This window comes from Culex pipiens, chromosome 3 (assembly GCF_016801865.2).
Source record: "Culex pipiens pallens isolate TS chromosome 3, TS_CPP_V2, whole genome shotgun sequence".
Taxonomy (NCBI): Eukaryota; Metazoa; Arthropoda; class Insecta; order Diptera; family Culicidae; genus Culex; species Culex pipiens.
This window is the reverse complement of record NC_068939.1, coordinates 135,945,488-135,961,235: the sequence shown is the minus strand read 5'-3', so window position 1 is coordinate 135,961,235 and position 15,748 is coordinate 135,945,488. Positions and strand designations below refer to the sequence as shown.

General features: G+C 44.1%; 2 protein-coding genes across 3 annotated transcripts in view; both read right to left on the bottom strand.

Moving 5' to 3' along the window:
* Positions 1 to 9,137, bottom strand: LOC120413746 (structural maintenance of chromosomes protein 6). 2 transcript variants are annotated; one of them, XM_039574671.2, is made up of 8 exons: positions 8,914 to 9,137; positions 8,555 to 8,846; positions 7,639 to 8,497; positions 7,381 to 7,577; positions 6,042 to 7,314; positions 681 to 882; positions 262 to 623; positions 1 to 198 (listed from the first exon to the last, which is right to left on the bottom strand). In XM_039574671.2, exons 1-8 carry the CDS (start codon positions 9,001 to 9,003, stop codon positions 174 to 176), a joined length of 3,300 nt encoding a protein of 1,099 aa, XP_039430605.1. In that variant the 5' UTR covers positions 9,004 to 9,137; the 3' UTR covers positions 1 to 173. The 2 variants fall into 2 exon arrangements, with proteins under 2 accessions (XP_039430605.1, XP_039430604.1); XM_039574670.2 differs by having other exon boundaries at positions 6,042 to 7,577.
* Positions 9,138 to 10,143: 1,006 nt separating this feature from the next.
* LOC120413758 (uncharacterized) overlaps positions 10,144 to 15,748 on the bottom strand; it is a 6,380-nt gene continuing 775 nt past the window's right edge. The window contains exon 2 of the mRNA XM_039574693.1: positions 10,144 to 13,037. Within this exon, the coding sequence (XP_039430627.1) occupies positions 10,144 to 13,037 (2,894 nt within the window). The remainder of the gene's footprint in view (positions 13,038 to 15,748) is intronic.

Genomic DNA, 15,748 nt, shown 5'->3' with positions numbered 1-15,748 from the left:
TCATTTGAAATAGTCAAATTTATTTATTTGTAGAACATTTCAACGTTCCTGCTTGGAAGAAATAATTCAATGGAAAAAGAAACAACAGTCTAACAGAAAGTTCAACAATAACACAGTTCGTGGTTTTCATTGGTCAAATACTACAACTAAGCCAGATCTGCCAGTCTTTCGTCTCAGCACCGCTCCGGATCGGCCATTCTGAAAGTATAACCAACAACCACATTAGAAAAACTTTTCAGCACTTTAAATAGCAACACATACCGATGAATGGTGAGATGCTCGTGCGCCTGGATGTTGCTCATGTCCTGCGGCGTCAGGAAGCAAAACTGGCGGTCCGCTTTCTTCTTCGTTTCGTTCAGCAGCAGCATCGTCATCATGTGCCGGTTGACCTGGTCGGTAAACACGTCGTACTCGTCCAGAAAGTAGAACGGCGTGTCCACGCAGGACCACAGCGAGATGAGGAACGCCACCGTCGAGTAGGACCGCTCGCCCCCGGACAGCGACTTGGTGTTGGAGACCGCGTTCGAGACGTTCTTGTCCCGGGGCACAACCGACAGCGCCAGCGTGCAGTTCTTCGGATCGACCAGGATTTCCCCGACAAAGCCGCGCAGCTCCATCACGGTCTGAAAGGGTTGAGCTTAGTTTCGTTTGCCTAGTGCGATACACGAGATTACACTCACGTTGAACTTGTGCTTGACACGGAGTGACATGTGCGACTTGAGCTTGGACAGGTACGCGTACCGGGCTGAGCGCGAGTTCTGCAGCAGTCGCATGACGCGCTTCAGCGATTCCGTGTAGCGCAGCGTACCGTCCCGCTTGATCAGCTTGCTGTCCAGGACGGCTTTGACGTCGTCGATGTCGTCGTTGGCGGAGTTGATGTGTCTGAGAAGGAAAGGAAGATTGGGAAATTGAGCAGGAAATTACGACAATTACGGATTGTTGCAAGCGATCGTAATATTACGATTATATTGATTTTTTTAGCATGAATTTTTATGTTTTTTGTTTCGGAATATTTATTTCAGTCCAATGAAATCCTCATTTAATTTTCATTTTATTAATTTTTTGATTTATTATTATTTTTTTTTATTTTTTTTTTTTTTAAATTGGGGGTTTTAACAAGTTTTAAGGGCTTTTTTTTTATCTTTTTGATTTATTTTATGGCATTTTGTTTTTTTTTTTTAATTTAAAGCTTTAGTAATATTTGAAATTTTTGGTTTTTTTTTTTAATTTTATTAATACATTTTTTGTATTTTTTTTTTGATTTTCTGGAGTTTTGTGGATTTTTAGAATTTTTGTTTTTTTTTTATATTTTGGTATTTTTGCATTTTTTGGAATTTGAATGATTTGGAATACCTGAATATTTTTTGGGTTTTATTTTTGGATTTTTTTATTTTTTAGAATTTTGGAATATTTAGATGATAAAAAATATTTTAAAATTTTGTAATTATTGGAATTTTAAAAACTTTTTACGATATTTAGAATTTTCATTTTTTTTAATTTTTGGATTTTTTAAGTTTATAAAAAGATTTTTTTTATTTTTTTTTTTTGCAAGATTTTTTAGAATTTTTAGATTTTTTTATCATTTTTTTGGAATATTTTTGCAATTTTTAGATATTTTTCATTTTCTTTAATCAACCAATTTTAAGATTTTTTGGAACTTTTAGAATATTTAGATGGCAGTGAGTGGCCGAATGGTTACGCTGTCCGCTTTGTAAGCGGATGATTCTGGGTTCGATTCCCATCTGCTGCAACCTTCCATCGGATGAGGAAGTAAAATGTCGGTCCCTGCCTTGGTTGTTAGGCCGTTAAGTCATTCCAGGTGTAGGAGTCGTCTCCATGCCATAAATACAAACAACACACCAAACCAAGCCTACTCCGGTGGAATCGCTGGCGGCGGTTGGACTCGCAATCCAAAGGTCGTCAGTTCAAACACTGGGGTGGAAGGTTCCTTGGAGTAAAAAGAGGTTTGGGTGCTCTCCCCATCCAAGCCTTCGGACTCCTAGGTTCGAGCAGAAACTTGCAATAGAGACCACAAAAGACCCGGGGGTCGTTAATGTAGATGGTTTGTTTTTTGAGAATATTTGGATGATATAAAATATTTACAAAATTTTGTAATTTTTCGATTTTTTAAGAGCTATTTACAATATTTGGATTTTTTTTTAATTTTTGGATTTTATAAGTTTTTTAATAGTTTTTTTTGATTTTTTTTTTGTTTCTAAGATTTTTATTTTATTTTTTAATTATTTTTTTTAATGTTGAGACTTATATGATTTTTTGATATTTTGGAATTTTTGTAATATTTATGTAATTTTTTGATTATTTTTATTTTCTACAATTTTTGGATCTACGTTTTAAATATTTCGATTTTTTATTTTTGTATTTTTATTAAGACTTTTTGGATGTTTGGTGGAGTCGCTGGTAGGCAGTTGGACTCACAATCCAAAGGTAGACAGTTCGAATCCCGAGGCGGATGGAATCTTAGGTGTTTAAAGAGGTTTGCAATTGCCTCAACAATCAAGCCTTCAGACACCTAGTTTCGAGTAGGAATCTCGCAATCGAGAACACCAAGGCAATGCTGAATTTTTGGATTTTTTGGAATTTGAATGACTTGGAATACCTGATTTTTTTTTTAGTTTATGATTATTTTTGGGTTTTATTTTTTTGGATTTTTTTATTTTTTAGAATTTTGGAATTTGTAGTATTTTTAGAATTTTAATATTTAAGGAATTTTTAAATTTTTAAGAACTTTTGGAATATTTAGATGATAAAAAATATTTTAAAATTTTGTAATTTTTGGAATTTTAAAAACTTTTTACGATATTTAGAATTTTATTTTTTTTTAATTTTTCGATTTTTTATGTTATAATTTTTTAATGTTTTTTTTTTTGTAAGATTTTTTAGAATTTTTAGATTTTTTTATCAATTTTTTGAATATTAAGACTTTTGTAATTTTTAGATATTTTTGAAATTTTTGGAATATTTTTGAAATGTTTTGGAATATTTTTGAAATTTTTAGATATTTTTTATTTTCTTTAATCAACCAATTTTAAGATTTTTTGGAACTTTTAGAATATTTGGATGATATAAAATATTTACAAAATTTTGTAATTTTTCGATTTTTAAGAGCTTTTTACAATATTTGGATTTTTTTTAAATTTTTGGATTTTATAAGTTTTTTAATAGTTTTTTTTTGTTTCTAAGGTTTTTATTTTATTTTTTATTATATTTTTTTTTTTTGAATGTTGAGACTTATATGATTTTTTGATATTTTGGAATTTTTGGAATATTTATGTAATTTTTTGATTATTTTTATTTTCTACAATTTTTGGATCTACGTTTTAAATATTTCGATTTTTTATTTTTGTATTTTTTTAGTTTTTCAGGAATTTTAAGACTTTTTGCATGTTTGGTGGAGTCGCTGGTAGGCAGTTGGACTCACAATCCAAAGGTCGACAGTTCGAATCCCGGGGCGGATGGAATCTTAGGTGTTTAAAGAGGTTTGCAATTGCCTCAACAATCAAGCCTTCAGACACCTAGTTTCGAGTAGGAATCTCGCAATCGAGAACACCAAGGCAATGCTGTAGAGCTAATAATTTATTTGTTAATAGATTTTTTGGAATTTTGATTTTTTTAATTTTCAGAATTTGTAAATTGCTGGAATTATAAAAAGAACTCTGAAGTTTTTTTAAAGGTCCAATAACCCAAAACCAAAAAAAAAAAGAATTTAAAGATTTTTTTTAATTTTTACAATTTTTGGATTATTTGAATTTTTTAGAATTTGTGGTATATGATTTTTTTTGGAATTTAAAAATCTTAGAATTTGAAAATTTTAAAATATGAAAATTTTTAAATTTTCGAATTTCGAAAAAGAGCTATTCTGCCGCTCTAATCGAGTCCGTCCCATATGTAAAAACAGCAAGCCAAGAAAAACGCAAGTCAATTTTGTCCCACCCATAAGGTTACGTGTTAGAATTTCACGAAAAAGTGTATTTTCTACGGTTTTCTGGAACAAAAATCTTAATTTTATTCGTCATTCTGATAGTTCAAATGATTTCGAACCAAACTGCATCATTACCTCAAAATTGACAAAATTACATATGGGACGGACTTCATTTGAGCGGCAGTATTAGAGATTTAGATTTTAGAATTAAAATGTTCAAGAATTTGCGAATTTCGATAATTGAAAATTTTAGATTTTTAGAATAAAAAAATTTAAAATTTTAGAGTCAGCACTCATTTTTAAATTTAGAGATTTGCGAAAGTAAAATTTTGGAACTTATTTTTTATGAATATTAACATTTTAAGGACTTTTAATGTCTAAACTTTTAAATTACAGAACTTCAGAATTCTTAAGTTTTAGGAATTTTTTTTTTTTTGCGGATCGAGGTGGGATAGCCAGGATCAAGTCAGTCCAAGTCCGGTTGTGTAAAGGAACGGTAATGGTCGTGTCAATCACATGCGGATCGCTCGCACTCCATGGGAGCGGGGATTGAGGACATGATTGGGTAGGTTTAAATGAGATTGTGTTTGTGAGAGTATGAAATCGTGTAATGATGTAAATAAGCTAAATCGAAACTTCGTGCTCAATCGCCGCCCCCAATGTTCATTAAAAACCCCATTCGCACAAGCTTCCCAAAATCAGTACTGTAGGTTTTAACTGTCGAGACTGTTAAAACCTACAGAACTGACCCCAAGGAACTCGAGCGAACGGGGTACACTATCCACACACCAACGGACTTTTACTATGTGACCCTTAACTGTTCCAACAAAGGCAAAATTATTAAAATGAATTCATATGTTGAGGTTTAAACTCAATCAGCAAAGGTAATTATTTAACAAATGCAAAGAAACACACGTCGGGCAAAATTTTCCCACATAAAAAAGTCGGAACTTGTATAAAATGTTTTACAGTCCCCTGTCCTGTCACGTTCGTCAAAAGTCTTGTCAATTTTGCTGAAAATTAAAGTGGTTAGAGTTGCAGTTAATCGTATTCAACATGAACAGAAAAGGCAGGCCTGTAATACGATTATCATGCATGAGTACTTAGCTTTAAAGAGGACGACTCCGCAACCGCCGTCAGATGTCCTCGATCACCTTCGCCAGCATAAGTCGCAATTGGCCAGTAACGAGTTTGTCCTGCTTATCCTTTGACCAGCTCCGCCGTGGGTACCATCATATCGAAATCGGAGTTCCATTACGCTACACAACCCGGCCGCTAGGTACGTTCCAGTTGCTCCGAATTTTCCGACGACAGGAAGCATTCGATCATTCGGTTCCGTCTGGATTTATTCTTCAAAACTGTGGCACTGTAAATATTCTTCAAATAACTAATAAAGAACTATTAATATTTCCAGACACCACTCGGCAAAGATCAATGTGTAACATCTTTGACTGGCGCTAGTATGGGGAACAAATGCTCCCCTGCTCTTTCCGTATTGGTAAAGTGCATTACAAGCCCTCCGACCGTCCCATGCTTTCCATGGGGGCAAGGTCCCAGCCGTGCGGAGGGTTCTTAAGTTTTAGGAAATTTAAATTGATTAATTTTAGATACAGTTTTTTGAACTTCAAATATAGAAACTAGGATTTCATTTAGAATTCAAGAACTCAACAATTTAAAACAAAGAATTAAAAAATTAAAGAATTTTTAGAAATTTTAGAAAATTTAAAATTTTAACATTAAAGATAATAATTATCTAATCGTCGAAATTTGATGATTTTAGGGTATATTTTCAGAATGTAAAAATACTGAATTTTAGCAAAATTTTTAGAATTCAAAATTGTTAAAACATCAGAATTGATATTTCATTACAGTTCTCCTTGAAATATAAAAAAAATGATTTACAAATTTGGAATTTAAATTTTTTAAACTTTGAAAGGTTTGTAATTCAAGAACTTTTTTTTAAGTTTAGCAATTTAAGCTTCACATTTTTAAAATTTGGATATTTTCTAGTTTTGCGTAGAATTTGCCATGCTTTAGAGCGAACAATTCGATTTCAAATATTACGATCGCCTGAAATAACCAGTGCATTAGTACTGCTTACTTGATTCGCTTCTCGGTGACCAGCATCAGCTTGCGCAGCTGTTCCTGCGTCTCGGTCACCTCTACGCGTTCGCCCCGCTCTTGGGCCTCCTGGCGGGCGACCTCCAGCGATTGCTTGACGGCGTTCCGGTTCGCCTGCAGGGCCTTCAGCTCTTCCTGCAGCCGACTCAGCTGCTGGTGCTTCGTCTTGGCGTTCGCCTGCATGTCGTGCTTTTTCTGCTGCTCCTCGTCGATTTTGTCCTGGAGTTGTTGAATCTCCCGCTCGATGACGCCCATGTTGTCCTTCTTCTCCTGGATGTTGCGCTCTTGGGCTTGGATTTCGCTCATGAACGTTTGGATTTTTTCGTTCTCCTGTTCCAGCTCCTGCTTCAGCTGCGCTTGGGACGCCTTCAGTTCGGCCAGTTCGTTCTGTAGCGTGACGTCTTCCAGTTCGGCCGGATATTCGATCGCTTTGAGTTGGTTTATTTTCAACTCCAACCCGTTGAGCTCGATCTGCTGCTTGGAGAGCTGCTTCTGCTTTTCCTGCAGGGCGCGCTGTTTCTCGCCGTGCTCGCGCGTTTCTTGCTCGATCTTCTGGTTGAGCTGTCGCAACTCGTGCTCCAATCGCTCCAACAGCCGCTGCGTTTCTTTCTTTAGCTCGCCCATGTTCACCTGGAGATAACGGGCGGGTTTCTTTGCCAACCCGTAGCTTCTGTAGTTGGGCATAGGGTAGAACTCGGAAAACGGTTCCATCACGACCACCTTTTGCAGGTTGCGCGGAACGTTCTCTGATTGGCTGGTCAGTTCGATGGCCAGATTTTGATCTTCGACGGCGAGAATTGTTTCAATTTTCACCTGATCAATCAGACAGTTCATCACGACCGGATCGCTGACGGTGATCAGCCTCATGAGCGAATGAGCGCCTCCGACCTCCTCCACAGATCCGTCCCGAACGTCGTACACCTGCTTGTGGAAGCGACTGGTGATGATCGACCGGCCGCGCATCTCGGGAAACTCGCTCTGAATTAGCCGGTTCAGCGTGTTCCGGTCGGCGTCCGAGTTGACGTAGAACGCGCACAGCATTCCCTGCCCGATCATGGTCTCCACCATCGCGGTCCACTTTTTGTCCTTGACCTTCACGTACTGGCCGAGCGGACCGCGCGGCAACTCGCTGAACTTACCCCGCTGGTGCATGTCCTTGATTTTCGCCACAAACGCCGGCATGTTGTTGCCAAACACGGACAGGTTGTCCCGCGAGGACGTCTCGAACTGCCGCAGCTGGGCTTCGGCGCGGGCTGAAAAAGGGATAAACAACTGGTCAGAACGACTCTGACTCATTTTAGGGTCAACGATCAACTCACACTTCTCGTGCTGCTTCGCGACGCGCCGGTGCGTCGTCTCCTCCTTGACGTCCCCGATCTGGTTGACCGTGTTGTGCAGCAGGTCCACGTCCCGCTTGGCGTTCTCGATCATCGCCGCCAAGTCGGCCCGCTTGCCACCCAGCTCGGCCAGCATCGCTTCGTTGCGGCGCTTCTCGTCCGCGACCCGGTTTACTCCGCTGTAACAAAAAACAAGGGTTTTGAATCATCTGATACTCAGCTTGGACCGTCCACACTTACGACTCACTGCGCTCCTGCATGTCGGTCTCCAAGCTGTTGATGTCGTCGGTTTGGCGCGTCACCCGCTCCTTGACCTTCTGCATCTGGCGCTTCTTTTCGCCCAGCTGTTCCTGCAGCTGCTGGCCAATCCGACGTGCCTGCACGTACTTCTCCTTGACCTCCCCGTAGACGACCTTCTTCGCCTCAATGTCGCACAGATGGCGTTTGATGTTAGTCTCGATTTCCGCCTCGATCTTGGACCGGTTCTGGATGGCATCATTTTGTTCCTTCAGCACGTCCAACTTCTCGCCAAGCTGTTGCTCCACCGTGCTGCATTCGGCTGTCTTGTCCGAGACAACGCGCCAGCCCAGCTTGTGCTGCGCGTCCTTCATCTTCTCCTTCAGCTTTTCCACCGACTGCAAGTTTTCGTACTTTTCCTTCATCCTCGTGATCTCCCCCTCCAGAAAGCGCAAACTCCGCTCGTTGCACTCCAGATTGTGCTTGGCGTTCTCGTACTGGGGCGTACATCCGTTCAGCTTGGCCATAATCGCCTCCACCTGGGTGGCTTTCAGGAACAACGTGTACTGCTTCTTCTCGTCCGAGTCCTTCAGAAAGGAGCGCGCCAGGTCCTGGTTCAGCACGCACACCGGATTGTCCACCTGGATGTTCAGGAACAGAATCATCTTCTGCAGCTCGGCCCGGCTGGTGGTGACGACTTGGCCGCTTTCGCTCTTGAGCTTGTACGCGCTCGAGCCGGAAGCGCTGATCGTGCGCGTCACGATGATTTTGTCCCCGTACACGTCCCGCTCGTACGCCTCCACGCTGTCGTTCTCCAGGTGGATCTCGATCGTGGCCTGCGACTCGCCGTGCTTGATGAGTTCTAGAAGTGAAGTACAATGCAATGTGGTTTTCAGGCAACCTCGGAGTGCAAACTTACGCTTCAAGCTGCTGCTCCGGTTGGTCGCGCTGGCCGAGCAGCCCAGCCCGATGGTCAGGGCCGCCAGCACGGCACTCTTCCCGCTGCCGTTGTTACCCACCAGCAGGTTGGCCCGCTTGTTGAACTCCACGACCATGTTCCGGTGGCACATAAAGTTCTTCAGCTGGATCTTCAGAATCTTCCCGCTGCGGATGTTCTGCTCGATGTCGTGGATGATGGCGCGCTCCATCCGCTCGGTCGAGTCCGTTTGGGACACCCCGGCCGTGGTGCCGGAGGTCGACTCCGTACCAACCTGCAAATAAAGCCAGCGCAAGTTTAGCCAACCACCAACCAAAACAATCCGCAAAGCACCAAAATACCTCCTCACTGTCGCTGCTGCTTTGGATGCGGGTGCGCTTCTTTCGGGAGGTGCTGACGGGGGAGCTTTCCCGTTTCCGGCGACTACTCATCGCTGCGGTTTTTCCGGCGGAACTTTTCCGATTCCTTCAACGCAAAGCCTACTTGGGCGTTCAACCAACTCTGTGGACAGGAAATTTCGCGTCCTCCTTCGCCGGCTGTTGGTTTTGTTTTCTGCGTGTTCTGTCAAATCAAATTTGCGCGCAATGAAGGTTCAGCACGGTGTACAATGCCCGCGACACAAAAGGTTCAGGCGTTCAGGTAGGGTCGCGGCAGGGGTGCCAGGTTGCCAGATAAATCTGGCATTGCCAGATTTTTTGAGTGCCTATCTGAAAAAAAATATTTTCTATTTCTTCCACACATTGTTTTATAGATGTATTTTGTTTATTTTGTGAATCTATAATGTACAAAAAGTGAAAATACACTGTTTTTGAGCACAAAATTGCTTATTACTTTGAGAAAAGTGGCTTGCCAGATTTTTGACAGATTTTTTGCCAGATTTTTTTCTGTCCAAACCTGGTAACCCTGGGTCGCGGGGACATATTAGGGGGCGTTCATTGATTACGTTATGCTTAAAAAAAGCGCATTAACTTTTCATGCATTTTTTTCAAATATTTTTGTATTTTTAATTGTGCTTAAAACCGCTGGTTACAATTCTAGAGTTTTGCCTTCCTCACCTTACTGAGGAAAGGCTATAAAATCACTCGAAAAATGAACTTCTTAATTCGACCTCGTAGACCTACCTTCACGTTAGAGAGCCTGGAGCTTATCCTTATCCTTTGTCTCATGCTCGATTGGTACCTCCGTTTGACAGTTCTCGTGCTTCGATTGGTACTTTTGGTTTGAGATGTCCGTTCTCTAATAAGCTCCAGGCTCTCTACTTCACGTATACCTATATCGACTCAGAATCAAATTCTGAGCAAATGTCTGTGCGTGTGTATGTCCACGCAGAAAAATGTTTTGTAGAATCAGCCTGTGCGAGGTTTGAATCAACAAAATTTTTGTTGAATATAATCAACGCCGATTTTGCGTTGAAACAAACCGTGATTTTCTCAATTCCACAAAAGTCTTTTGTTGTTTCGAAAAAGCTGCTTTGACGTTTAGCGTTGATTCAACAAAAATAATGATTTTCAAATCAACAAAACGTTTTGTTGATTCAAATACTTACTTACTTTACTTTATCAGCAACAGGTCTATCGACCCAACGCTGAACTAATCGAAGATTTCCAGGATGCTCGATCTTGGGCCGCTCGTCTCCAGTCGCCCACAATGTTGGCCGCTCTTGCATCTTCGTCGACTGCACAAAGCCAACGCATACGAGGCCTTCCACGAAGCCGACGACCCCGTCCAGGTTCGCTGCTGAATATCGTTTTAGCCGCCCGCTCGTCCGACATTCTGGCTACATGTCCAGCCCACTTCAGCCTGTCGTGCTTGATGACTTTTACGATATCAGCATGTTTGTAGTCTTGGTACAGCTCGAAGTTCATGCGCCTGCGCCACCGGTCTCCTACTTGCTTGCCGCCGAAGATAGAACGCAGGATTCTCCGCTCGAAGACCCCAAGTGCTCTCTGGTCAGCCTCCTTTAGCGTCCACGACTCGTGACCGTAAAGAGCTACAGGGAGTATCAATGTCCTGTACAGCGTGATTTTCGTAGGCGTCCTTAGGCTGCGGGACCTTAGCTGGCTACGAAGACCGTAGAAGGCCCTGTTTGCAGCACTAATCCGCCGTTTCACTTCGCAGCTCACATCGTTGTCGCACGTCACAAGTGTACCAAGATATACAAACTCATCCACCACCTCATATCTTTCTCCATCTATTTCCACCTCCGAAACACCATCACCTGCACTGCCACGCGCTCTGCCAGCCACCAGATACTTGGTCTTGGCAGTGTTGATGGTCAGTCCGATCTTCGCAGCTTCCCGCTTGAAAGGGACGAACGCCTCCTCCACTGAACGACGATCGATACCAATGATGTCGATGTCGTCAGCGTATCCAAGCAGCATGTGCGATTTAGTGATGAGTGTTCCGTTTCTTTGCACGCCTGCCCTTCGAGCAGCACCCTCCAACGCTATAATGAACAGTAAGTTCGAGAGAGCATCGCCCTGCTTCAATCCATCCAACGTAACGAATGCTTCAGATGTCTCGTTAGCTATTCGCACGCTTGATTTTGCTCCGTCGAGCGTTGCACGAATCAGTCTAATTAGCTTCGCCGGAAAGCCGTGTTCTAGCATAATTTTCCAAAGTTCGTTTCTTTTGACTGAATCGTACGCCGCCTTGAAGTCGATGAACAAATGGTGTGTTTGCAGGTTGTACTCCCGGAACTTGTCGAGGATTTGTCGCAGAGTGAACATCTGGTCCGTCGTTGACCGACCCGCTCGAAAACCGCACTGGTACTCGCCGACAAAGGTCTCGGTCAACGGTCTCAGCTTGCTCCACAGGATTCGGGATAGTACTTTGTACGCTGAGTTGAGGATTGTGATGCCTCGATAGTTGGCACAATCGAGTCTTTGCCCTTTCTTGTAGATTGGGGTGATGAGCCCGTCTAACCAGTCGGTCGGAAGCTGTTCTTCGCACCAAATTCGCTGGACGATTTGATGCAGAATCTCGATCATCCGCGCGCTAACGTGCTTGAAAAGTTCGGCCGGAAGTCCGTCCTTTCCCGCGGATTTCGCGTTCTTGAGCTCCTTTACGGCTTTTTCCACGTCCTCCAACGTAGGCGGGTCCACAGCTATTCCATCATCCTCAACGTTCATCCTGTCCTCGACGCTTCCCTCTCGCGTCTCACCGTTCAACAGCTGTTGGAAGTGCTCCTTCCACCTGGCCGCTACCGCTGTCTTATCTGTCAACAGGTTACCTTCCCTGTCGTTGCACATAACAGGGGAAGGCGTCGCTTTCTTTCTTACACCGTTGACAGTTGCATAAAACCTCCGCTTATCGTTCGCGTTGTACTGTGCTTGAGCTTCGGCAAGTACTCTCTCGTCGTACTCCCGTTCTTTTCGGCGGTGGATTCGTTTCTCAGCTCGTCGCAGCTCACTGTATCGCTCACAGTTTCGGCGCGTACCCTTAACCAACATACGTTTCCTGGCCTCGTTCTTCTCGTCCGTCACTCGCTGGCACTCCGCATCGAACCACCCTTTGGGTTTGCGTCCTCTGGTCGTGCCGATCACTTCGGTAGCCGTTGTGTTGACGATGCTCTGGAGGGCTCCCCATTGCTCGTCCAGGTTACCCGTAGGCGCGTCCTCGTTGATCCGCTCGTCGAGCTTCCGACTGTACTCTGCAGCAACGTCGCTGCTCGCGAGGCGCTGGACGTTCAACCGCGCTATCCTCGCAGTCCGCGGGGTCAACACGTTCGACAGCCTAGCTCGGATCTTGCACGCTACCAGGAAGTGATCAGAGTCGATGTTCGGTCCTCTGTACGATCGGACGTCCATCACGTCCGAGAAGTGTCGACCATCCACCAAACCGTGATCGATTTGTGTGCACGATTCGCCATTCAGGTGGCGCCAGGTGTGCTTCCGAATGTTCATGCGCGCAAAGAAGGTGCTACAGATAGCCATTCCTCTGGCTGCGGCGAAATTGACCAAACGTAGGCCGTTGTCATTCGTGCGAGGATGAAGGCTCTCCTTGCCGATGACAGGATGGAAGAAGGCTTCCCTTCCGACCTGCGCGTTTGCGTCTCCGATAACTATCTTCACGTCGTATCTTGGGCACTCTCCATAGGTCTTGTCGAGACGCTCGTAGAAAGCGTCTTTATCGTCGTCGGGCTTGTCGTTCGTCGGCGCGTAGATGTTGATCAGGCTGTAGTTGAAGAATTTGCCCTTTATTCTTAACACGCAGATCCGGTCATTCACCACCTTCCACTTGATGACTCGGTTCTTCTGATCCCCAATCACTACGAAACCGACTCCATGCATCGCCTTTTCGCCGCCACTGTAGTAGATGTGGTACTTGAAAGAGGTGTTGGCGATGGGGTCCACCGCCGTGAATTCTCGCTCTCCATGACCGGGCCATCGAACTTCCTGGATGGCGGCCACATGCACGTTCAGCTTGTGCAGCTCCCGGGCAAGAAGGCCAGCACGTGCAGGATCTTGGAGAGTTCGAACGTTCCAAGTACCGAGTTTCCAATCGTTGTCCTTTTTACATCGCCTGGTCTGATGCCGATTTATCCGTCCTGAATTTCTTCTTTTGTTTTTCTGAGTTAGTGTTGATTCAAATATGCCTTATTTTTCTGCGTGTCTGTAAGTCCGTGCACCGAAAAAAAATGCACTCGATTATCTCCAGACTGGCTGAACCGATTTGGGCCGTTCTGGTCTCATTCGATCCGTCTTATGGTCTCACAAGACCTATATTAACTATTATGAAGTTTTGTTAAGTATTTCAAAAGTTATGCTAAAAAACGATTCTGGCTAAAGTTTGAAAGATTGTAAATGGGGTGGTTTTTGTAAGAAACCCCGTCTGATCATACATTTTTAGAAAGGTAAATACCAACAAGCCCAAAAGATTGAAGATCTGATAACCCTATCAAAAGTTATGAGCACTTTAGTGTCTTTTGTACACATTTTAGAGGCCGGATCTCAAATATGTTGATGAAAAAGTTGTCCGGATCTATCATGCGACCCATCGTTGGATAGGTAATCAAAAGACCTTTCCAACAAGCTCAAAAGATTGAAGATCTGAGAACCCTATCAAAAGTTATGAACACCTAGAGAGGCCGGATCTCAAATATGTTGATGAAAAAGTTGTCCGGATCTATCATGCAACTCATCGTTGAATAGGTAATCAAAAGACCTTTCCAACAAGCCCAAAAGATTGAAGATCTGATAACCCTATCAAAAGTTATGAGCACTTTAGTGTCATTTGTACACATTTTAGAGGCCGGATCTCAAATATGTTGATGAAAAAGTTGTCCGGATCTATCATGCGACCCATCGTTGGATAGGTAATCAAAAGACCTTTCCAACAAGCCCAAAAGATTGAAGATCTATCCCCCTCCGTGTACGCACGAGAGCAAGCAGCAGTCAAGTGCTCAGTGCTCCATCGTTTTTTCGATTTTTTTCGAGTGCGGCCTCGAAAAACCCGCGAAGTTCGTCTACCGGCCGTGTGCAAAAAGGTAAACAAACCAGCGCCGTGTCGGCCGCCATCGCGCAGGGGAGCGTCAGCGCTGAAGGCATCGACAAAAAGTTACTACATCCCGGATATGTCCCAAGATCACCAGTGCGAACTCGTTCCGGTACTTCCGGTGCCACGACCAGTGGCACATCAACATCCGCCAACATCCCCGTCAGGAACGAGTTCCAGATGCTGAGCGACGACGAAGAAAATAACAACTCTGACGGTAGCAGCATTGCCGACGACGACGACGACGATGATGGTCGTGCACGGAAAAAAGTGCCGACGTCAAAAAAGAACAATTCTCCAACGGAACGAAGACCACCTCCAATTTTTGTTTTGGACACGTTGGCGGACGATGTTGACGAGTTGCTGGAAGGCCTCGGATATTGTCTGAAAATCGGTAAGTCGGCAGTGCAAGTGATCACACTGAACAGAAAAGATTTCGACCTGGTGCTTGAAGAACTGAAGCGTAGCAACTTCAACTTCTACACATACGACCCAGAGAAGCCCCCTGTTAAGGTCGTCTTGCAGGGTTACCAAGACCGTCCGATCGCCGACCTGAAGCGACACCTCTCGAACGCCGGAATAAAGCCACGGGAGATAAAAGTGCTCTCGCGAAAGACAACAGTCACAGGTACACACACCCTGTACCTGTTGTACTTCGACCGCGGCACCGTCAAGATCCAAGATCTGCGGCGGACTAAGACACTGGACGGTTTTTGGGTAAACTGGCGGTTTTACACCAAGAACCCGACAGACGTAGCGCAATGCCACCGTTGCCAGAAATTCGGCCACGGCTCGCGGAACTGCAACCTCCGGCCCCGCTGCGTGAAGTGCGGTGAGTCACACCTCTCGGAGGCGTGCGCACTGCCACGAAAGGCGGACTTGGGGAAAAATGCAGAACAGACTAAGCCCCGCGTAAAGTGCGCGAACTGTGACGGCAACCATACCGGTAACTACCGCGGATGCGTCGCGCGCAAGGCTTACCTCGAGGAGCAGGAAAAGAGGAAGAAGAAAGCAGCAGCGTCCCACTCTCCTCCGCGAAGTACGAGCGCAGCCGTTCCTGCAGCTGGGCAGCGTACGGTTCCAGCGGACAACCCAGCGATCCCTCCTGGATGGGGGCGTTCGTTTGCCAGCGTGGTCGCTGCCGGTAGCGGCGATGCGGCCCAGCAAGGAGTCACCGGGGAAGATCTCTTTACCCTGCCGGAGTTCTTTGCTCTCGCGGGGGAGATGATGACGCGGTTTCGGAGCTGCCGTAACAAGGCGGAGCAATTTCTGGCCCTCGGAGAGCTGATGATCAAGCACATCTATAATTGATATTATTTTTGTCTGTGATCTAGTTTTAAGCTTTCTCTCTATCTATCCTTTTCCCATTGCACTTTCTGTAAGTTTTTTGAAAACTTTTCTTACTCTTGTCTATTCCATAGTTATAAGTAATAATTTTTCGATTGAATTACGATGTAAATCACAGCTGAAAGGAACACCAAAACTCTGTTGTGTACCTAAATGAACTCATTGTAAATTGATTATTCACAAATAAAACCGAATTGAATTGAATTGAAAGATTGAAGATCTGAGAACCCTATCAAAAGTTATGAGCGCCTAAGTGTCCCAGGCGCCCAGGGAGACAACACCTACACCTGGACTGAGCTAACGACCTAACCTTTTTTTTTAGGCTAGTCCGGG

What these genes read in the sequence shown, in the direction of transcription:
- LOC120413746 (XM_039574670.2), bottom strand. Translation starts at nt 9,003, where the DNA reads ATGAGTAGTCGCCGGAAACGGGAAAGCTCCCCCGTCAGCACCTCCCGA. An exon ending in GTCACCGAGAAGCGAATCAA is followed by an intron (nt 883 to 6,041) that starts GTAAGCAGTACT and finishes TTTCCTTCTCAG; the next exon opens with ACACATCAACTCCGCCAACG. An exon ending in GTGTCAAGCACAAGTTCAAC is followed by an intron (nt 624 to 680) that starts GTGAGTGTAATC and finishes CAACCCTTTCAG; the next exon opens with ACCGTGATGGAGCTGCGCGG.